At 46.9% G+C, this 23,221-nt stretch overlaps 1 protein-coding gene across 2 annotated transcripts in view; it reads left to right on the top strand.

The window, feature by feature from the left end:
* MYH9 (myosin heavy chain 9) overlaps positions 1–22,443 on the top strand; it is a 500,061-nt gene extending 477,618 nt beyond the window's left edge. For both annotated transcript variants that reach the window (XM_069654373.1, XM_069654374.1), the window contains exons 40-41: positions 9,642–9,814; positions 21,009–22,443. In XM_069654373.1, the coding sequence (XP_069510474.1) occupies positions 9,642–9,814; positions 21,009–21,120 (285 nt within the window). In that variant the 3' untranslated portion in view covers positions 21,121–22,443. The remainder of the gene's footprint in view (positions 1–9,641; positions 9,815–21,008) is intronic.
* Positions 22,444–23,221: the final 778 nt, after the last annotated feature.

The raw sequence follows: 23,221 nt of genomic DNA, 5'->3' as shown, positions 1-23,221 counted from the left end.
CACATTCATGAACCCACACACAACAAAGAGAGAACCCTTGACTGGCTTACCGACCTGAATTGTACTATCGGTCAAGTAACTGTGTCACCTTGTATTTGGTCCGAACACTAAAAGATTACCTTCACTATCCAAGCCAATGCCTAACCTAGCACCAGCTATACATACCCGTAATAAGGACATAACAAAGGAAAAACTGCTCCCTCACATGCTCCCCCTTAACACTACAACTCTCTGCTCTGACCCCACAGTCCTAGTAGACCTATATAACCAATCTATACTAAAAGCCCTGGACGCCATTGCCCCGCTAAAACTACGCAAACCCCAAGGGCACCTCAACTCCTGGTTTACACCTCGTCTGTGTAACTTAGGTAAAATCAAAAGAAATTCTGAGGCACAATGGAAAGGACTCCCCACTGAAGCCAATAAAAAACGCCTTGATCATTGCTTCATCCAACTACAAAGAAGCAATTTTCTCAGCTAAAAGAGAGGTTTATAACAAACGCATCCTGCAAGCTCAATCCAAGACCAAAGAGCTCTTTAAAATTCTAAAAGAGCTCGAATCGCCTATTGCCCCCAACTAACAAGTGCAACACTGATGCTCTATTGTGCAACAATATCCAAAAAGCACTCCTTGATGAGATCTCTACCTTAAAAGCCAAAATTAACCTACCAGGCTATTCTTTTGAGAATCAACCACCAGGACCCAATCAGCCCCTCAACCCTTTCTGTTTCTCTCGTGTATTCATCCAGGAAGTGGAAAACATGAACAAGATTTAACCCACCAATTGTCAAGGCGACTCCCGCCCCTATCATCAAAGAGGCAGCCCATGACCTTGGCCCGTTCATCACCACACACATTAACGCCTCCTTCAAATCCGGTATTGTCCCAGACAATCTGAAAGACGCGTGGGTCATCCCTTTATTTAAAAAAAAAAACAGCCTCTATCCGAGTAACCCCTCCAACTACAGGCCCATTACCACGGTGCCATTTCTCCTGAAAATTCTCGATCGTGCTGCCTATCTACAAATTCAGGCTTAACGTGAAGATTAACTCCTGGGACTTCATCAATCAGACTTCCGACCAAGACACAGAACGGAAACTGCTTTGATCGACTTAAAAATGCAAATAGAGGACCTAAAAGATGAGGGCAAACTGGCACTCCTCCTCCTGCTTGATCTTTCAGCAGCCTTTGACTTGGTCAACCACCAAATTCTGTGCCATCACCTCAATCGCTGCCCACTTTTCAGAAGAGGCCACATCGTGGATTAGATCCTTCCTTGCAAACAGAATGATGAGGGTCTTCTCACCATCTGCTACTGCCGTGCCATCTCCAGTTAGTTGCGGGGTCCCGCAAGGGTCCTGTTTTTCCACTACATGATAGAATGTATTTACAAAGCCGCTCTTTGATATTCTGGACTCACTGGGTGTCACCTACACAAATTACGCAGATGACGCCCAGATACTGATCCCCATCACTGGTGACTATGTAACCGACTCAAAAGCGCTTAATGTCTGTACCGTCATTTAAGCTTGGATGACGCATCATGGGCTCTGCTTAAATGAGCTTGCAGAACCTTTCTATCTACGAATAAGTGCATCATCCTGGCCGGAACACTCATCCTGTTTAAGATCGATTATTGCAATGCGCTTTACCTTGTGACTAGCCAAAGAAACATCAACAAACTTCAGGTTATCTAGAACAATGCCATCAGGGCTGCTCTCAACTTCCCTAGGAAATCACATATTTCAGACCTAGCCTTCACTGGCTATCGGACGCTCACAGAATTTCTCTGAAAACATTAATGATCACCCACAAGTGCAAAGCTAACCAGGTCCCTCAATACCTGGCCAACCGCTTTACCATATACACTGCCCTTTGCCCACTGAAAACCATGCTGACTCACTCATTGTCAATCCCTAGATTCAAGCTACAAACAGCAGGAGGAACTAGCTTCCCCGTCCTCGCTGCCAAACTCGAACACCCTTCCCACCCAACTCTGAGAGGAGCCTTCCCTGCCTTCAAACACAAAACTAAAAAAGTGCTTGCTGACCTGGACACAGTGGCATCCCGCTCATAATGCTTGTTGGTCTGACTATCACTGCCTACTGTATCCTGAGTACCTGCACTTTTATTGTAACAAATGTCTCATCTGTAATATGTAAAATACTTTGTTCTGGAACTTTAACCTTGTAAGAAATGTTATCCACAATTGGATGGCCCCTCATCCTCTCATCCTTGCTATTGTGGGCTTGGGCAGGCTCCTAGCCCAAATGTTGTTTAAAAGGAGGGCTCCTGCAGCCTTTCGACAGATTAATATTGGAGCCAAGTCTTCTCCGGAGAGCAGCCAGTTGATTTACCACCCCCCCGCCCCCCCACCCCTTAAGCTGACCAGCATCGACTTTAGCGCTGCCCAGCCACTCTGCATGATCTCAAGAAAACCCTTGTTGGGGTTTCTAGCCCTGGACCGGTTCGAACAACCAGTCTCTACGCCTCCTCAAGGATCTTTTGCCTTCTGAGCTTAGGAAATGTCCCTGGACAAACCAGTGGGATGACCAACTCTCTGCTGGGCTACTTCGCTGCAGCAGTCGCCGTTCCGAGTGCATCCTTGGAACTCCTAGGATCTTCAACTTGTATAACAAGGCTCCTGGCTTTTCAGTCTTCTTGCATCAACGGAAGCAGTGTTCGGCCTGCTCCTTTGTTGGGCCATTGAAGATCTGCTGTTACTGCCCGACCGTGGCAACTCCTATTGCAACTAGTCTTCTCTCCCTGGCGATGTCCTGATGTGGTCTCCCCTACAGAAGTCAACAACTTTTTTGTTTGGGCGTTCTGCTGGAAGCTAATAGATTCCTAAGTATTGCAACCGACCGAAACTAAATCCTGCATCCAAAAGTGACCACTGCACCCGTAAACTGTGGGCCTTCCTCAACGGGACCAAACACAGGGTGGTGTGGGGTGATTGTGCACATGGTGTGTATGTTACTGTACCTTCTGGAGCTTTGCGTAGACTGTCATCTAGTGGTTGGTTTAAAACATTTTGGGGGGCAGAATCGACAAGAGGCATACAGGGGTGTACCTCTAACGCTATTGCTGCCCAAGTGTTACAGGTACTCGTGATCTTTCACTCGTCTGTCCTCGGATAGTTTTTTCCGCCACTGAGGTTGGCTGCTAAGTGCATAGTCTGTCGATTGAACGCTGAAACCCGGAAGCGAAAACTAGAGCGGCTATGTCTCAAACGAACGCTGAAAGGCGAGATGTAGAAAAAGCAAAGCAGTAGGGCAAGTGGAGGAATGATATTTCTCAAACGTTCTGTAAAATTACAGAATACGATTAACCCCCTGTTAGAGAGAATTCTCAGAAATATGGTAGTTCCCGTCTACCTATTATGTGATTTTTATTGTGATTTCTTTTCTGTTACTTTTGACTTTGGAGTCTGTCAAACTCCATAGGCATCATCTTTACATTGTGACACACAGCACCTTGAGTGCAGTGGCACAGGGAAGTCTCTTAGATTTCCCCAAGTTTTAAATACCTTCTCTTGGTAAACTTCCAAGAGCAGTGAAGTGAAATTGACTTAAATTACATTTTGTAACTTTCTAGACCCAACACACACTTACCATAGGGTGCTGGAGTGGTTACTTAGTATCCCCTTTGTCTAGTTTCTCATGTAACATTTTTGTTACCCTTTCCACAATTAATGGCTGGTGGCAGTGGTTTACGTTTTACTACCATTGTGTTTTACCGCGGGCTGCGTTCGCCACAGTAAGGCACCCATGGGTGCCCATTTCGTCAAAATGGCCCGGTCTTTTTTTTTCACCATTTCTTGCTGGAAAGGTCCTTCTCGAGATTTACTCTGCGCGCCAAAACATGTTTGGTCCCTTTGTTAGTTTTGTCGTTGCCAGAATTCACCAGTGAAGCCCGCCTCTAGCTCCAGTATGTCTGGCAGGGGCAGGAAGTGAGCAAGGTGCCCAAAACTCCCTGTGCTTAATCCCCTTTGTTACAGGAATGCACCCAAAGGTGATTGGCCGGCTTGATGTCCGGCAAGGACAGCCCTCCTGCTGTGTGGCAGCTAGCCTGGAATGAATGGGAGCAACCTGCATAAAAGGCCAGGCTTTTTGGCTTCAAAGGCAGAGTCCACCACTGGACGAAGGAATCCGAAGAAGAACTTGGAAGAGATGCCTGCTGCAACTCCTGGTCAGTTGGTTTGCCCGGTGAAGCCCTGCTGCTGTGCTGAAGCTCCGAATTCGCCTCGACTAGCCCTGCAAGGACGACTTCTCCCCTTGAGTTGGTGGGACCAATCAACCCCAAAGAAGCCCGTCTGGACATCCTCTCGGAGCTGGCTGTACTACTTCTGCTGCTGCTGGAACCGAAGTGCCAGGGAGAGGAACACCAGATTGTGTGCATTTCTTTTAACCTGAGCACCAGGAAGATCCGCCGGACTTCCCTGAAGCAGGACTGACAAAGCCTGTTCCAGCTCAAGAGTGCAGGACCCCCGATGCGAGGAAAGTCCAGCGTGGTATCCGAGAACCACGGTGTTGCTATTTGCTGTCAGACACGAGGAGCTTAAACACCCATGAACCACTGAATCAAAGTTTGCCCATTGCTTTTGCTGACCGTCCCTTTGTGTTGCATGAGTCCCCAGACGTTCTCACTGGTGTCCCCCACAACTGAGGCATAGGACCAAAAAAATCTGCGGAGCCACACAGGAGCAGAAGCCAGCTGGAACAAAAGGTACTGTACAGTCTAAGAACTTACCTCTTGTCTTGTAACCTTTCTTGTTCTCAGTTGCAACCTGTCTTAGTTGATTCTGTAGAGTTGCTTGCGTCTTCACCTCACAAGTCTCCCAGCTTGTGGCCCTGCTTTGATTCTACTTTTTCTACAAAGACTCCTAAAACCTTGTGCAAGACTTTTACTTACCTACAAGAAGTGCTTTAGCTCCCGTAGACTTTTTCCCAAATGACATTGGCTGGCCTGGCTCCCTGAATGACCTGAATGTGTTTTTACCTTCCTTCCAGGAAAGGATTAACTGCATTGGGGGGTTCAAAAGTACTTAACTGGTTCAGAATATTTGTGTGATCTCTTGTTTTATTCTGAAATCTCTTTAATACTCCTCTCAGTATTGCTCTAAATGTACCAGTGATGTATTAATGTCCAGTGTCCTAGCTATTGATGTCACCTGAGGGTGTAGGAAGGATCTGTGTGCCATCCCAAATGGGTACTTGCTGATTTACAGAAACTGTGTATTTTGGAGTGTTTTTGTGGGTTAGTATTATATTGCCCCTTCTGAACTGAAGGCTTTTTCAAACTGACTGTTAAATTAATAATTGTTTAATCAGGAAACCTTGTACGCAAGAGTTTATTTGGATCTCTGTGTAACCACCCTACTGCTCACATTGACCCCTCTTGAGATAAGCCTGGCTGCTCAGCCACACTGCCAACCTGTGTAGTACAGACTTATACCAAAGGTTGGGATCCTATTGCCAGGAGGTCAAGGTTGTTATAATGCACCCAAAGGGTACTGCACCAAATCTTGCCTAACATCTGAGCTGGCACATGCCTCTATCAAGGTGCATCTGGCGGCTATCTCCCGCTACACCAGGTCTCCGGGGCGTTCTTCTCTTTGGTCCCACCGTCTAGTCAAGGTGTTCCTCAAAGGACTGTTTCGATCATTCTTGCCGGTGAAGGCCCCTGCCCCGGCATGCAAACTGAACGTGGTGCTGACGAGGTTCATGGGCTCTCCCTTCGAGCCTATGCATCGGGCCCCTTAATTTCCTTTCATGGAAGACTGCTTTTCTCATGGCTATTACCTCTGCCAGGAGGGTAGGTGAGATCCAAGCCCTGTCCTGCAAGCGGCCTGATCTGACTTTCCACAGCGCGAGGATGGTGCTGCGGACGCACACCCCTCCTTCATGCCAAAGGTTCTGTCGTAATTCCACCTCAACGCGCCTTTGGTGTTGCCTCTGTTTTTTCCAACGCCTTCGTCGCTGGCTGAAAGGACTTTGCACTTGCTTGATGTGGCATGTTAGGGAGAATTCTCTTTAGGCTGAATTTATAGTGAGTCCCCCAGCAGCTTTGCTGGATTTCTGGAGTTTGTTTTTTTCTCCTGCCAAGAGTGAGACTTTTTTTCCCATTCTTGGACATGATTTATGGTGTTCCTTTGACTCTTAATGTGTTTTATGGGCTATGGGGTCTCATGTGTTTTTACGATGTGTTACACAGCACCCTCCGTGCAGTAACACAGGGGTGTTATAGTGACACCCCACCATAGACTCCATACCCTGGGACTGACTGTCTCCCAGGGCATGTAAAGTCCCCATTGGCTTTACTAGTCCCAAATTATTAACAGAAACCAGTACAAACCATCATATTGTGGACGTACTGGTCGGGGCATTCGATTGCCCCGGGGTCTGTTAATCGAGGGGACACGTCTCCGTCCCCCCTGATCGAGGTTTGGCTGGTGGCAGTGGAAACTACTTTTTATATTCGACCGCGAATATTTCCCTATGGGATTTTCCCATTGTTCGAGGCTACCAACTTTTTAATTATTTCTCATAGCCTCGAACATACCGCCGGTTTATTTATTTATTTAATATTGATTCGCCAGTTGGTATTTTTTGCCAGGACTCGATTCAAAAATGGCGTTTGTGTTCTCTTCTGTGACTCCAACCCAAATCAAGCCCTTTGTTCCACTTTTTGGCGGGCTTCTCCACAGAAGCCTCCAAAAGTGGTGCCACTCTGTCTGGGTACCACAGGGAGTGTGGGAGGGGGTTTAGGCACCCTGGACTGAGTTACCTTGGTAACTCAAGTCGCACTCTTGTGTGATTGGCCCAAGTGGTGAGCCGCCCGGCTCACCACTTAGCATGTTTGATTGACAGCTAGGCTGAGTGAATGGGGGTGTGTTGCATAAAAGCAGGGCTTTGGGGACTGGAACTTCAGAAGTCGCCACAGGACCTGAGAATCCGACGAGGCAGAAGCTGACCCGACCTGCCACGATGACACCACCGGTGGAGCCCTGCGAAACCGACTCACCACTTCCCGACGACAGAAGATCTCCCGGCTGGAGAGGTTTCTTCCCCTGACTGGTGGGCACAACCAGTTTACCTTCTTTCTTCGCACCCCAGATCGGTTTGTGGTCGAACTACCCGTGCCAAGCACCCCGGCGGCCGAATAGCCACTTACCACTGAACCGCAAATCAACGGACCGCTCCTTGTACCTGAGCAACTCCGCGGCTGGTTTCTTCCCTGGCAGTGCAACGGACTCCTGTCTTCCTCCCCGACGAGATCCTCTCTTCCCCCGGACGCAGCACCGACTTGCATCCGCTGCCAGGAACAACTCCCCCCGCTGGAGTATTCTCACCACTTTAAGGTACCGTGTCCGCCAGGCCTCCCTTTCTAAAGATTGCTACAAGGTAATAATAACCCCTTAACCTTCTGGACTGGGCTGGCCGCCTTGACCTTCTAACTGGTCCCTTTCTTTGGTCCAACTTTTTTTGAACCTTTTCAAGACTTTCGTGCACTGCAACCGTGTGACCTTGGACACATTTCGTTTTGATCCTCTTAAAGTGGATCTGGCCTACTGACTCTGAATTCACGGTGTTACTTTGCCTTCCTCTCTTGTTGTGTTCGTGAAAAAGTGTTGGGATCTGTTTCAATTTATTCTCTTCTTTTCTCTCCCTTTTTTAAAACAAATTATTAGAGTGCCATCTACGTTAAGCGCTCACCGCTGTCTGAAAATAAGTGGGGCTTTACTTAAGACTTGTCTAATATTCTTTTAAGGGAGTGTATATCTTTTAGTGACCGTGTTTTGGAATTGCTTACTATTAGTGCCTGTGTGTTTTTCTAGATGTGGTTTTAAATAAATATTATCTCTTTTACACCAAGCCCTGGTCAGTGTTTACTTGTTCTACTGTGTTCTCTTGACCTATTGTGAATACTCTGACTGCTCAGCCACAGCTACCAAGTGAATCTGTGTGGTACAGACTGCTACCAAGTGGGTTTACTGCCAAACACCTGTAGTCCTAAATCTTTTGCAGTGGTCCCAGAGGGAACTGCACAGGTTTCTGCCCAACACATGTGCTCTGAAGTTCTATGTGGCACGCACAGTTTCCAGAAGACGTCTCAACTGTTTGTGAACTTTTGTCCTGTGAACCATGGGAAGGGCTTGTCCAAGGCTTCCATCTCCCGGTGAGACTACGTCTGTATCACTCACTGGTTGGCAAACCGACTGCTGTGCGGCTGTCCGAGAGCCCATTCCATCAGAGCGATCGCTGCGACGACTGCGTTCCTGTCTGGTGTGCCCCTGCTGGACATCTACAGGGCTGCTACGTGGAGGTCCACGCACACCTTCACAAGATTCTACTGCGTCAATGGGGATTCCAGAGAGGAGTACAGGGTCTGTTAGTCGAGGGGGCACGTCTCCGTCCCCCCTGATCGAGTTTTGGCTGGTGGCAGTGGAAACTACTTTTTATATTCGACCGCAAATATTTCCCTATGGGATTTTCCCATTGTTCGAGGCTACCAACTTTTTAATTATTTCTCATAGCCTCGAACATACCGCCGGTTTATTTATTTATTTAATATTGATTCGCCGGTTGGTATTTTTTGCCAGGACTCGATTGTAAAATGGTGTTTGTGTTCTCTTCTGTGACTCCAACCCAAGTCGAGCCCTTGGTTCGCTTGAAGGTGAGCCTGTTCCGGAGGTGAGAGTTATTGATTCTGTTGAGCCTTGCCACCTTCCGTGGTTGTGTAATGTTGTACTGCTATGTATTTATTCATGAGCATGTGAATCCATGCCAGACCACATGCTGGAGCAGGAACAAGTTACTTACCTGTAACTGTTGTTCTCCAGCATGGGTCTAGCATGGATTCACATACACACCCTCCCTACTGCCCCTCTGCGGCTCTTCTTGGTCATACTGCCACTTTACATGCTACCAAATCTGAAGATGGCTGCCATGGGAGGGACTTAGGGAGAGGGTAGTCATTAGCTCTGGGTCATACTGCCCCCAGCCAAAGTGATTGCCTTATAGGAGAAGACAAAGTGAAACTGTTTTCCATTTACTGAGGATTCCTGGCTTGACCGGGAATATTTATGAGCATGTGAATCCATGCCGGGCCCATTCTGGAGTACAGTTACAGGTAAGTTACTTGTTCCTTATCTTAAGTTACCAAGAACGAGTTAGGACTTGTGTTTATACCTTTGCAGATCCACTAACCTTGTCTTCCCAGAGCCCTGCACCAGTAGTGGACTTGAGTGTCCTTGATTGATTTACATTGGACTTACTCTCCCCTGCTGAGGGAAAATATATTGAGTACATTGCTGTAAAATCTTTGGGCCCTCAGGTCTATGCCCGTAGACCTTCCCCTCTCACTGGTGGAGGCAAAGTGAACTGTTTGTTGATGGGCTAAATGCTTCAAAATGTTGCTAGGTGTTTATTGGATCATGAATTCCCAACTCAACTGTGGAATCTCATGTGGCTCTGTAAGATATCAAGCCGGCGGAACTGCAGTTACTGGTGCAGATGTTGGCAAGACCAGAATACATCTGCCATGCCACCGCTTGATGTGCTCTGTAGATATTCAATGCAGCTCCTAGCACAAGTTGCAATGTATATCTTTGAATGTCTTGTTGTACCGTTACAGGCTGAAAAGAGTAATACTCGAATGAAGCAGCTGAAGCGCCAAGTGGAGGAAGCAGAGGAGGAAGCTCAACGGGCCAACGCGCTGCGCCGGAAACTACAGCGAGAGTTGGAGGATGCTACTGAAACCGCTGATGCCATGAATCGGGAAGTCAGCACTCTCAAGAGCAAGCTAAGGTGAGGAGATTCCTCTTAACAGCACCATTGCTAGGTGCATCCACTCCTGAAAGCTGTTTTAAACCGGGTTCAAGAAACTAGTGCAAGACTTCTGTGCTTTGTATAGTACTCAATCTAGGGGTTGGCCCATAGTATTACAAATGACTTACTAAACGTGACATTCCAAGAGTCTGATCCATGCACATGTTGCTTGTTCTAGTGTACTTTTTTTTCTGTGATCTGTTTGTCACTAAGGGTAGGCGCAGAAGAAAGATTGACTTGAAGGATGAAGGTGAGCCTATTGAAGGATTACTGAATGGACTCTCCTGGAAAAAAAACCTCTGCTGCGTTAGGGAGAATATTCATTTATGTGCTAATTTCCTTCAACCTTAGAAATCTCCAGCTCTTTTGCTGGACTTTTAATACTTTTAATTTTTATCCTGGAGTGAGTGACCTTTATCTCACTTGTGTTTTTGATTTGGACTTTCTTTTGGTTTTGGAGTCTGACAAACTCCATAGGCATCACCTTTTGTATTGTGACACACAGCAACTTCAGTGCAGTGTCAAGGAGAAGCCCTTTGGATTTCTCTCAAGGTTTAAATACTTTCTCTTGGGTGAACCACTGTTCCCAAAAGTAGTCAAGTGAAATTGACTTTACTCACCTATTTTTTTTTCTTCTAGGTAGGTGCCGTACAGCCCATCTTATGTGGCTGTGGAAGTACTAGGGATTTACTTAGTAGCCCCTTCTCCTACTTACTCATGTAAAATAAATGTTACCCTCACTACAATTAATGGCTGGTGGCAGTGGCTTAATTTTCCTACCATTGTGCGTTTTTACCGCAGGCTGAATCCTCAGCTGCAGTATTGCACCCATGGGGGCCCATTATGTCAAAATGGCCCCAGTTTCCTTTTTCTTCTCCATTTCCTGCTTGTGAAGTCCTTTTGGGGGTTTTACCCTGCGTACCAAACCATGTTTAACCCTTTTGTTTGTTTTGCCTTTGGCGGGCTTCAGTGCTGAAATCCGCCTCCACCTCCAGTGTGTCTGGCAGGGCAGGAAGTGAGGGAGGTGCCTGAAACTCCCTGGCCTTAGTCTCCTTGGTTGCCTGAATGCACCCAGTCATGGAGCACAGCCTCCCTGCTGTGTGAGTGACAGGCTGCAAATGAAGGGGTGAAACATGCATAAAAGGCGAGGTCTCTTGAACAGAAGGTAGTCGACCACTGGAAGAAATATCTGACTAAAGAACTTGGAAGAGAAGCTTGCTGTACCCTCCTGGACCATTCAACTGCCTGGTAAAGCCCAGCTGCAGTGCTGAAGCTCCAACATTGTATAGACTAGAGAAGCCCGGAACTGACAACTTCTTCCCTTGGGTTGGCGGGACCAACTGACCCCAAGACTACCTTTGCTGGAACCCCTCTCTGTGCTGGCTGTACTTCCTTGCTGCTGCTGGAACTAAGTGGCAGGGGTCAGGAAACAGCCGGACCTGAGCTCCAGGAAGATCCTGAGGACCATCCCGAAGCAGGATGACCCAAGCCTGAGCCACCTCAGCAGAGTGCTGGACCCCGGAAGCAAGGGGAGCCCATAAGGTGTCAAAGAACTGCAGTGGTGATATTTGCCGGTAGCTGAAACCACGAAGTGCCGCTGATTTGGAGAGAGTCCATAGCCGCCAACGACCTTCGAGCTGCAGTGCAGGAATCCTCCAGACATCCTCCCTCTTGTCCCCACGACTGAGGACCCCAGGAACTGCAGGATTGCAACCAGAACAGAAGCCAGCTGGATCCTCTTCTTCCAACCTAAGGTACTGCCTTGACTGAAGGGGTACTTCTCCAGCATGGGGTCTGGCATGGATTCACACGCTCATGAATATTCCCTGTCGTCGGGCTGGGAAACTACGGTAAAAGAATCCGTTTCATTTTTGAACTCTTTCTCCTAACAACCAATCACTGAGCTCTGGGTCATACTGCCCCTAGCCAATGACTGCCCTCTACCACCGCACGTTCAAGTGTTGGGAGTCCTTGTGCTTAGCTCTCGAGCTTTTACTTTTCTTGCTTTTTGGATGTTTTACTCTTTTTGGTTCAATCGAGAACCTGTGCTCCATCGATCAACCTTCCGACTGAGAACCGTTTTTCTGATTCTTCTACGCCCCTCCAGTGTGAATTTCGGCGAGTTTCTTCATGGAGGATTCCAGAAGATTCTTAAAGGCTTACACCTCTTGGATCATGGCAGAGGAGGATGATTACCCCCTCTTCAAGCTTTGTACCGACTGTGGAATGTTTATATGGACTATAAACATTCCAAGTACCTTTACTGCCTATACCCGACGCACAAGGAGCAAGATTGTGCAATTTGCCGTCAACTCTCGACTCGCACGATGAAGAATCGGCATAGACTGCTGAAGCAGTGGCTACAGGGCAAGGCTTCTGAACTGTGTGGGTCCCAGGAGCATGCCTCTCCTGGATCCGGGAATGCTGAGTGGGCTTCTAAGTCCTTTGAGGGCGCCCCTCCTGTGGGGGGTCCAACAAAAGGTTAAGCACAGGGAGTCCATTGCCACCGCGAGTGCCGTTGCAGCGGGTTCCTCGGCGGCCAGGGTGCGTCTGTCTCCAGCGACTTCAGTCAACGCTCAGGATCTTCGTCCTAGAGGAAGTCGGACCATCCGGACAAACTCAAGGTGACCCCAGAGACAACCAAGGAGAAGTCCAAAGCCAGCCTGCCCAGGAGGAAGACTGTTCGAGCCCATTGAGAGGACCCCGGAGAAGAAGATGCCGGTCATTTCCCTGAGACTGTCCCCTCTGGATGCAAAGAGGGGGTCGGGGGTGTGGAAGTTCTCCAGGGCACGGATAGCTCCTCAGAGGAGGAGCTTGTCTACCTTCAGACCATCCAGGAAAACGAAGGTGACGAGGGAAATGGCGGGGTCCCACCCTACGACTAGGGCGACTATGAAGACTATGACAAAGATAACAGCGAGGAAGGCGACAGAGGGCCTCAGGATGACTAGGGCCTTGGCTCTCATCCTGTGCCCCAGCTTCCTATTCCACCTCTGCCTCAGCAGCCCCCTAGAGACCTCTGTGGACATTCTCTCTACTCTAGATACTCTGGTATCCGAGATACAGAGGAGGATGCCCTGGCGATGGCCGACTCTGGCAACGGGGAAACTGTCGGCCAAGAAGAGGAAGAGGCACCCACTGCCTCCTTGCCACCCTCCGCTGCCCTCTCATACCCCGAGGGATAAGGCTGATCATGACACGATTGACAGGGCACGGACGACGATGGAATGGGGGACCTCCCGTTGCCGCCGCCCAGATCCTCCCCGCCGGACGAGGTAGGCTTGTTTCATGCGGCGATCTCCAGAGCTTTAAGGCTTTACCAGCTTGTGCCGGAAGAGGGATTCTTGTACCAGTGCTGCGAGGCAGAGAGACCATCCTTTCAGTCCCACTCCTGGATGACATTTGAGACAAAGGCCTGTCTTTCAGGAACCCTTCTAAGGCCCCAGCGAAGAGGGACCGTCTAGAGAAGAAATACAGGGTAACGGACTCTGCACCCAAGTGCTTGCAGGCCCAACAGTCACCCTAAATCGGTGGTCTCTGCAGCGGCCAAGAAGTCGTCGGGCGCTTCTTCCTCTGCAGCGTCCACCCCTCCGGACAGCGAGAGGAAGAAGTTGGATGCAATGGGATGACCATCAAGGCCGCCAACGCCCTCACTATCGTTGTGCGCTACGACCTGGAGCTGTGGTTCAAGCTCGCTCTCCTTCTGTACTTCCTCCCTGATGACAAGAGGTCGGAGGCATTGGAGATTCTGCAAGAAGGCGAGGTGGCGCCGGACCACGCGGTCACGGTGGCCACGTCATATCCCCGACGCGGGGTTCCGCTAGATGGGCAACAGCATTTGCTTTCGTCATGGCTGGCTCAAAGCCACCAACATTCGCAGGATGTCCAGGCGAGGGTTTTGGACATGCCCTTAGACGGAGACAATCTCTTCGGGAAAGCTGTAGATGAGTTTCTACAGGCCATCTAGGAGGACGCGGCACGTGCCCTCGGCACGTGCCCTCGGCACGCTAGAGCAGCGACGGTCGTCCTTTTGCTCCCCAGGAGGCAAGTCTCCACGTTCTTCCAAGTGTTACGGCCGGAGTTCCTCTTCGTACCACCAGCCATCCAGCTCCTCGGCCGAGGAGACCAACAGGGGCCATTCCAAGGCTTTCAGAGGAGGACGTCGCCAGGTTCCCCAATGCGGCCCTCCGACGTCCAAGCAAGAATGAACCGGCCGTGACATCGGCTGGCGAACTTAGTCAGCTTGTGGAAGACCATTTCCACCGACCGTTGGGTGCTGGACGCTCTCGCCCAAGGACACACCCTGGAGTTTCAACGGAAGTGTCCCCAAATACCACTGGTGGCCCGTCAGGAAAAGCATGTCCCTCAGCTGCTGCTGGAGGTTCGGGTAATGAGAAAAGACCGGGAGCTGGAAGCCCATTCTCAACCTCGGACGACTAAACAAATACATCAAGTCCCAGAAGTTCGGAATGGTCACTCTTCAACACTTGCTCTGACAGCTAGAAGAGGGGAGACTTTGTTGTCGTTGGACCTGGAGTGTGCATACTTCCACATCCCAATTCACACTGCATGTTTCTGCACTTTGTCGTTCAGGGGAAGCATTACCAATTCAGGGCCCTTTCCTTCGGATTCAAGTCAGCGCCAAGGGTCTTCAACAAGTGCCTGGCGCCGATGGCGGCACACTTGTGACTTCAAGGGATCCACATCTACCCTAACTTGGACTGGCTCATCCGGGCCACCTCACAGAGCATCGCAGTCGACCACACGGCAAGGACCGTCCGTCGACTGGCGGATCTAGGGTTCTCTGTGAATAATGCAAATTCCTGCTTGACTCCATCGCAGGGCGCGCTGTTCCTGGGATCCCGGCTCAAAACTGTCATGCACGACTATTAGCTGAATACATTTGTAAATGTAAAATCCTATGCATTTCTAAAATCTTAACACGGTAGATGTAAGCTCCGTCTCACAAGGAAAGTGGCCTGCGCTAAAAATTGATTGCAGGGCTCATGCGGTGTTGCGTCACTAAGGCTAGGTCTGGCAGAGCACACAAAGTGACCATCTGTCAAGAGCCCATGCATGCTAAAATGGGATTTTACATGCTCGATGCACACAATGCAGTATTATGAAAATAAGGTTTAAAGGAGGTTACAGGACCAAATAAAAACATGAGTAGAATGAGTGGAGTATGGATAAAATGAATGACATTTTTGTTGTAGAAATATTTAGGTTTTCCTGGGGCTAGGCCTCAAGGTTTGCAAAAATCTGCAGGGCTGCAGTGTTTCTATGTAAGGTAGCAAAATGTTGAGTAGCATGTCCTGACAGAAACCGCTGACAATGAAGAAAGGAAGTCATTGGAGTATCACTTGTATGCGAGCAGGACAGTTTCTGATGGAGCCATGCCCACATCCAGTGACCCAACTGCAGCAAGCAAGGAGTATATAAACCCCTGCTTGGCATCACTGTGACAGGAAAAAGGAACAGAAGAGGGACAGAAGACCGTTCAGGGAACAGAATTCTTTGCTACCATCCTCATGTTCTACCAGATTAAATGTTTTATCCTTACAAGATGGAAGGGGCAATATAATAGTAACACACACTCCAAAATACTTGGTTTCTCTAAATCAGCAAGTAACCATTTGGAATGGGACACACACTTCCTACACCCTCATGAGACTTAAATAGCTAGGACACTGGACATTAATATACTACTGTGGCATTTAGAGCAATACTTGGGACTAGGTCAAAGAAAATGATTGGAACAAAACAAGAGATCTCACAAATATTGTGAAGCCGGTAAATACTTTTGGTAATCCCCAATGCAAAGTAAGTTATCCCCTTCCTGGAAGGAAGACAAAACGGTCAGATGGAAGAAGTCATTCAGGGAGCCAGGCCAAAGTCAATTGGGTAAAAGTCTAGGTGAACTGAAGCAATTCAGCTGAAGCAATTCTTAAACATTGTGCAAGACTTTTACCTACCTGCAAGAAGTCTTTGTAGAAAAGAAGAAATGAAAGCAGGGCCACAAGCCGAGGTAAAGAAGCTGATAACGGACAAGTCTCAACTGAGAACAAGTGAGGTTACACAACAAGAGATGTAACAGTACCTTTTTGGTTAGAAGAAAAACAGTTCCATTGTATCTCCTCAGCACTCTACATTTTATTTGGTGAAACCAGCACACCCCACCACCTTATGTGAAGGGGATCCAAAGATCCGTTCTACCCTTGGGAACTGTAGTTCTCTCAAGGTTAGCCAGAGAAAGTTTAAAAGGCCAGCCCTAGGCGAACCCAGCAACAGGCACTTATTGCCAAAAAGATGTTCAAGAGGATAACTTTAAAAATACACTATGGAGCGTCTTATAAATGACACCCATAAAGAGTATATGATTCTGTGGGTGTGGTAAAAGGTTCCCACTCACAAAGGTATTAAGGAAAAATAATCCACCAGTAAAGCGAGAGTTCTGGGGTTGACACAGGTCAGGAAGATTTACCATTTCTATGAAAATCTTACCCAACACTTTCACATACTGTTGCTACCATACCATGAGTGCATATATTTACATAAAACAAGATTTAAAGAAAGCAAAAAACCGTGACTCAAGGCAGAAAATAATCAGAGCAATGTGTACAACAAATTAACATGAACATACAATACAAAATTCAGAGAATGCACTTGCACTATGTTGAAGAGTGTAGTTAAATCAAATGGTGAAATTTGACCACTAAAGTCTATACTGTCTGTCTTGGCGAAACTGTGCTAATAACCTTTGGGGTTGTCGACTCGCACTTGAGTTTTGGGCTGGTGTAGTGCTCCACATTTCAGCAGAAATGAGCCCAGCGCTCCCCAGGACGTAAAGTTAGATGTGGGCAGCAAACGGGGGTGGGTGGACAATAGCATATATCTGTAGTTCCCAGCAAAAATGTAGTTCTGAAAAAGACATACTTGTCATTTGTCTGGGTGAGTTCACATCCCTCCTTACACACCCAATCTGTCAATGTTTAAACATGAACAATAGTTTGTTTAAAAGAACACAGACCTGTGAGCGAGGTCTCGTTTTCTTGTAATTTAAGAAGTGTGGTGGTTTCAGCCTTGAATATTTGTTGTATCCCACCATGAAGTAGTCGATGCCGATAAGAAGACTTGCACCTGAATATACGCTGTGGGAAGACCCTGTAAGAAGGGCAAAATATAGACTGTATGTAGTGAGTGATAAGTTGTAGCCAAAGTTGTATTATGGCACCAGTACACACGTGAAATCGACAGACCAAAAGGGGAGTTGGTCGAATCAGTTCATGTAACGGTAAATGAAAGATGGGGGAAGAGGGTCCCTTCAACTGTGGTGTAGACGGGTGTGAACAGAGATGGGGCACGAGTGGCAGGGCAGAGTGGTGACGAATGAATCGGTAAATGCGTCCGAGTCTTCCTGAACTGCGTGCATGGTCAAACCCATGTGATGTGACATGAAGATTGTTGGAAAGGATCCTTGCCTCGTAGGCATAGGAATACAGGCTCACAGGTCAAACACATTTTATCTATTGTGTAATTATAATGTGCCTATATAGCAAATGATGTTTCAAGGCGCAAAAGACAGAGGTAGGGGTGTTGGGCAAGAATTTATGTAGTAACCCTGTGGGAGACTACACAATCCTTGCCCTCTTGGTATTGGGTAACCCACCTTTTGGTATAGGCCTGTACTACACAAGTTGGTAGTGTGACTACCCAGGCTTATCTCAAGAGGGGTAAATGTGAGCTGTAGCAATGAAATCCACAAATACAAGTAGCCAAGTAACACTTATACTCAAGGTTTTTGTTATAAATGTATTTACTAACTAGGACAGTAATGGCATTTATATATCACTACTACACTTTGTAGATTCTGAGATTTGTAGAAAGTAAAGGTTAAAGGAAGGAAAAGGGTTAAACAGGTTCTCGGAGCATGTGAGCACTTAAATCTTCCAATTAAGTCTAGATAAAAACCTTTCCCAGCAATAATAGTCGCGGAAGATGGTCCAGTGGAGTTCGTCTTGGGGTTAAGTTGGTCCCACTAACCAAGGGAAGAAGTCGTCCCTTCCAGAGCTTCTCTTGTCGATTAGAAAAAGACGTTTCAGCACAGCAGCAGGGCGGTTTGCGCCCTGATGCCTGTGGTCTATTGTATGGTATAAATAAATGAGCACTAGAGGTTCACCAGGCAATTCAAAGGTCCAGGAGGATGCAGCAAGCTTGGTTCATGGTTCTTCGGGTTGTTCTTCCCAGTGGTTGACTGTCTTCAGTCCCAAAACCCTCGCCTTTTTAAGCAGGTTTCTGCCATTCATGCACAGCCCAGCTGTCACTCAAAACAGCAGGATGGCTGCCCTAAAAAGGACGGCAAGCAAGCCAATCAAGACTTGGTGCATTCAGGCATTCCTAAAGACAAAAGACAAGAGTTTCTGGAACCTCCCTCGCTTCCTGCCCTTCCAGACAGAGATTTCAGTACTGAAGACCACCAAAGGCAAAACATACAAAGGGCTCAGATCTATCTTGGTGCGCAGAGGAAAACACACAGACCTCACAAACAGAAAATGGCGACTGGGGCCATTTTGACAGTTACCCATGGGTGCTATACTGCAGCTGAGGATTCAGCCTGCGGTAGAAAAGCACTATGGTAGGAAAATTAAACCACTGCCACCAGCCATTTAAAGTAGTGAGGGTAAAAAATGCTACATGAGTATGTAGGAAAAAGGGCTACTAGGTAACCCTGCAGCACTACACATAAAATGGTGTGTGCTGGACCTACAAAGAGAAAAGGTACGTAAAGTCCCTTTACTAGTCTTGTGAACAGATCATCACACAAGAAAATGTATTTAAACCTTATGAGAAATGTAAAGGATTTCTGTGACACTGCACTGAAGGTGCTGCATGTCACCATACAAAAACCAGATCCCTATGGAGTTTCAAACTTAAAAAAACAAAGGAAACACAATCCAACTCCAGGGTTCAAATTAAAAAGTCCAGCAAAAGAGCTGGGGGTCTCGAAGGTTGAAGGGAATTAGCACAGAAATTATATTTCTCCCTAACAAGGGGGTAAATGGGAATGAAGAAAACAAACGGTCCTACTAGGCCTCGTCATTGGGATCATACAAGTGCAGTGACAAGTATGGGGGTGCCGGTAAGGGGCAATGCGCTAAGTTATGAAGGGAAAGGAAGTGCATGTTGGAGTGGCAAGCGTGCAGTAGCAGGGGGGGCTTGTGGTGTGGGAAAGGGCCCATGGGTTAGGGGAGTGCTAAGGGGAGGCCAGGTGGACACATGCCAGAGAGTGCAGGGGAAAAGGTCCACAAGCTAAATACAGATGCCCTGGTAGTACCAGTGTAAGCAATCACCTGATGGTACACCGTGTGGATGATTTGAAACAGCCCAGCAGGGCTCTGCCAGCTGGTGTAACACGCAACACACAACGTAATGAAATCCATGCTGGTAGATGGGTGCACCGGATTGTGGTGTTCAAATGTAAAGCTGGCTGCCATTTTGGAACTGTATAAATAAGATTGGAACTAGGCAAGAAATATTGAAGGGTGTCGCTCAGGCCTGCACTAAGCCAGGAAGGGTCGGTACATGTGGAGGGTGGAGGGGGGGGAGAATGTCAACCCTGTGTGGTCAGTAGATTAGAGTGCCACATGGACTATAAAATATGTGACTTTGTCAAATGGGTAGACAAGTCAGTATTCATATCACATGGTACCATAACGTGCCCATGTGTAAAAATCAACTTGAGGAGGATGTACCAATTTATGATCTCATTGAGACCAGAGTTGTGCCTGTCTAATCTGTGGATCCAATATTGTTCCAGTTTGCTTAACCTGTGAATCACTGATAATCGTTCAGGTTGGGGCGAATGGCCTCCATTATGAACCAGCGAAGGTCATTGGCTGAATATCCTTTCTCGAGGAAATGTTTGACCAAAGAACTTGGGTTTGTCACCAGCCATTCAGTTATGCTCGTCACTGTAACAAAAATGTTACAGGAGCAGTGAGAAAGGGATACTATGTAACCCCACATAAGGTGGTGTGCTGATCTAACAAAAGGAAAGGTAAAAACGATGTTAAAAAAAAAACTCCCTATACTTGGGATCAGTAGTAGTTGGGATCAGTAGTTCTCACAAGGAAAATAAAAGAATATAAAAAGGAAAGCCCGAAGGGCTCCCAAAAACATTGCACAAAAGATGCTGTGTGCTGCAAAAATAAATTGTATGCCTTAGAAAATATGGAGGAAAGCAGGGCTCCATATAAAGTGAAACTCTATTGGTGGGGGGTCTCAGGTACAGGGGATTTGGCATAAATAAGAACAATCTCTCCAACACATGCTTATTAGAAACACTGTCAATCTTTCCAATGCTGGACTTTGTCCATTGGCTCGTGATGTATGGTCTATCCAATTCGGACTGATTAAGTCGATGTCAAACCTTATTGGCTGAAAAAGTGAACTTTGCTTGAGCGTCGGAATTACTTCTTCAAAAAGAGCAAACACTGCACTAAGATATTGATGTCCAGATATACAATTTAGTAAAAACCATGTAGACCTGTTTTTTACATTACAGAATCCTCTGGTTGGTGTACATGCTTTCAAATCATGCCTTACTGTCTAGCAGTCTGACGTTTCTGATTTGTGGTTTGTCTTGCTTTCACATCTCATTTCCGATAGCTTCTAACTTGAAACGTTGCGGTTTGCTTCTTAGTGCAGAATCATTAATGTGCTCTCCTGTTGCAATTCAATATTTGTACTCTGCCCTACAGATAAGAGTGTATCAGCCACTTACAAAAAATGGGCAGTGCAAATACTCCCAACAAACAATAGACAACCAGTGCATAAAGGGCAAGTTCAATTAGGATTGTAACTTTTTTACTGCCTGAAAAATCATTCTACTACCACATTATAAATGGGGGCTAAAATACACTTAAAAAATCTTATTTAGAGGACTGTTTGTACTCGATACCAGAGTTCTTCATGTGTGTGAAGACAACACATGTACTATGTGATAAACATGCAGCAATACCCGGGATCACAACCATTCCTCTGAACCAATCTTTTCCCTCTTTTCTTGAAGGAACTGAAATGAATAAGGTATTTTCTTTACTGTGTCTATCCCTTGGTTTAGTCTTGGCTTGTGCTGTAAATTAACTACCTTTTTCTCTCTCTACTACTGTAGACGCGGAGACTTGCCCTTCATACCTCGTCGTGTTGGTGGCCGGAAAGGTGTGGAGGAAGGCTCAGATGATGACTTGGATAGAGCTGATGCTGGAGATGCCAAAGCAGATTGAAAAACGTTTCACTCTCTAGGACCCACTGTTCGAATTACCCACATCTGCCAGAAATGCCAAATAGTGGAGTCCGCAGGCAACTAGACTTTGAACGCTGAAATGCCTACTGTCACCCTTGTCCCAATGTGACCAACATAACAAATGGGGGAGGGGGCTTTCCTCTCCTCCATTTAGTGAAATGTCTGTTGTCTACTTCTGCCTTTGCTTCTTGTGCTTTTTATTCCTTTGGATTCAAAAGAACACATATTAAATGCCAAGGCGCCATTTTCTTTCCCTTCCCTTGGAGCACGATAGCCCCTGTACCCGTCCATCTGTCCTCATGCGCGTGCACTTTCCTGGTACTGCCACTTTTTAAAAGTATTCTTTTGTGGGTAGAAAGTTATCCTGGTGAAATATCTGGTTTGAAATGTTTATACCTCTGAATCTGCTTTTGGCAATCATGATTGTGTTGTGCTTGTCGCCTTAAAATGGGGTCACTTTTTAAAGATGGTAATCTGTGAACTTGCATCCTGAAGATTGCATTGGTAACTTGAAGACCTGTTCATGTTTTTACAGCTTTGCTCAGGGGATGATGGACAGTCTGCCTGCCAATTTTCACTCTCCAGCTGTATTGTAGTTCCGATTTTCGAATTGGGTTGCCCAAGCTGTAATGTTCCAGATTTTCTGTGGGATCTGGTAATGTAGTTAAAAATGGGGCATTGCCACGTTTTGATACCATGCAGATCGAATGACCCCCAGATTTGTCAGGACCAAAATCTATTTAATAAAATTATAAATATATATATATATCACGTGGAATTTAGCCAGATAACTTGTGTTTTTTTTATATTATGAATGTCATTTATTTCAACAGTTTCTCATGTATTCTGTCGTAGGAATATCTAAAACTGAGATTAATTATATATGAAGCGCGTGTAACCTTACTGCACCTTTTTATACGCCTAGCCATAGTTCACAGATGAAAGGTCTTGTATCTTACTCTACATATAAAGAAAACCACAAACAAAACGTACAGTACCTTTTTAGTCCAGCACGCTGCCTTTCTCTTTGGGACAACTGCTGGAGTGGAGTCTCTTCGCATTGAACCCTGGCTACTTGATCTGTTTGTACGCTGGAAATGTATAGTTTTGTGTATGCCGTACATGGACTAAGCACACAAGTGAAAAAGCCATTTGCAAAGCGCCGCCTGGCGGCCTCATGCTTTTTTTCTCCCTATTTCCCACTGTTATAAAGTGCCTTAATTTGCAGCACTGTCACCACTACAGGAATGTTGTATGTAACTTTGCAAATAAAAGTTTTTCTATGCTGCAAAAAAATGTAAAATTGAGAGCATTTCTTTTCTGTGTGCAATTTCTATGAAGGATCTGGTTTAAATTGGGACTGAAGATGTGTTGTCTGGTGGCACGGTCAGATTGTTTGGCATTTGAGGATGAGCAACGGAGGGTGACATATAATGGGCTTTCAGCTGTTGAAGCTGGACGGCTGGGCATTTTGCATGCAATGGTCGCTGCACGATAACGCCCGCCTGGACAAATATTCTGGCACAGAGGCACAGGAACCCTATGACAGATCCTGTGCACAACTATGATCAGGGTTTTCCAACACTAGCAGGTTGTTCTGCCCATTTAAGATGGGTGTTGGATCCACTGAACGTCTGTTGTATGACTGGCCCTACTGGGGTCCTTGCGAGAAATGTGTTGTCATTTTAGACCAACAAAGAAGAGGGCACAGCTCCCGTGAAGGGCAGTGCAGCCCCAAAACAATGACTTTCTAATGTATTCCTTCCTGCACCAGATTCCTCTTCATCTGTTCTATCCAGCACCAGCTTACTTTGGAACCGTTTTGGCCACCAGGGGGAGCATTGTCTGTCTGATTTGCCCATTGCGGGCACTGGGTGTGACATCCGGGGCTAGTGTTACATGGAGCCAGTGTCTAAGATCCTTGTTCTTTATTTCCGCACTCATTAACTTTCTGGAACTCCACCTTGCTTTTGATGATTTCCGCTACATCATGAAAAATCCCCTGAAGGCCTTGAGTGTCAATCACTGCTCCAACTGCCGGAGGCTAGTTCCGGGTGTAACCCTACTGCCTTGGGGAGTGC

The sequence above is a fragment of the Ambystoma mexicanum genome, chromosome 3q, assembly GCF_040938575.1.
Source record: "Ambystoma mexicanum isolate Mex_15411 chromosome 3q, UKY_AmexF1_1, whole genome shotgun sequence".
NCBI classification, from domain to species: domain Eukaryota; kingdom Metazoa; phylum Chordata; class Amphibia; order Caudata; family Ambystomatidae; genus Ambystoma; species Ambystoma mexicanum.
Note: the sequence above shows the minus strand (reverse complement) of the source record. Positions and strands in the feature narration are given on the sequence as shown.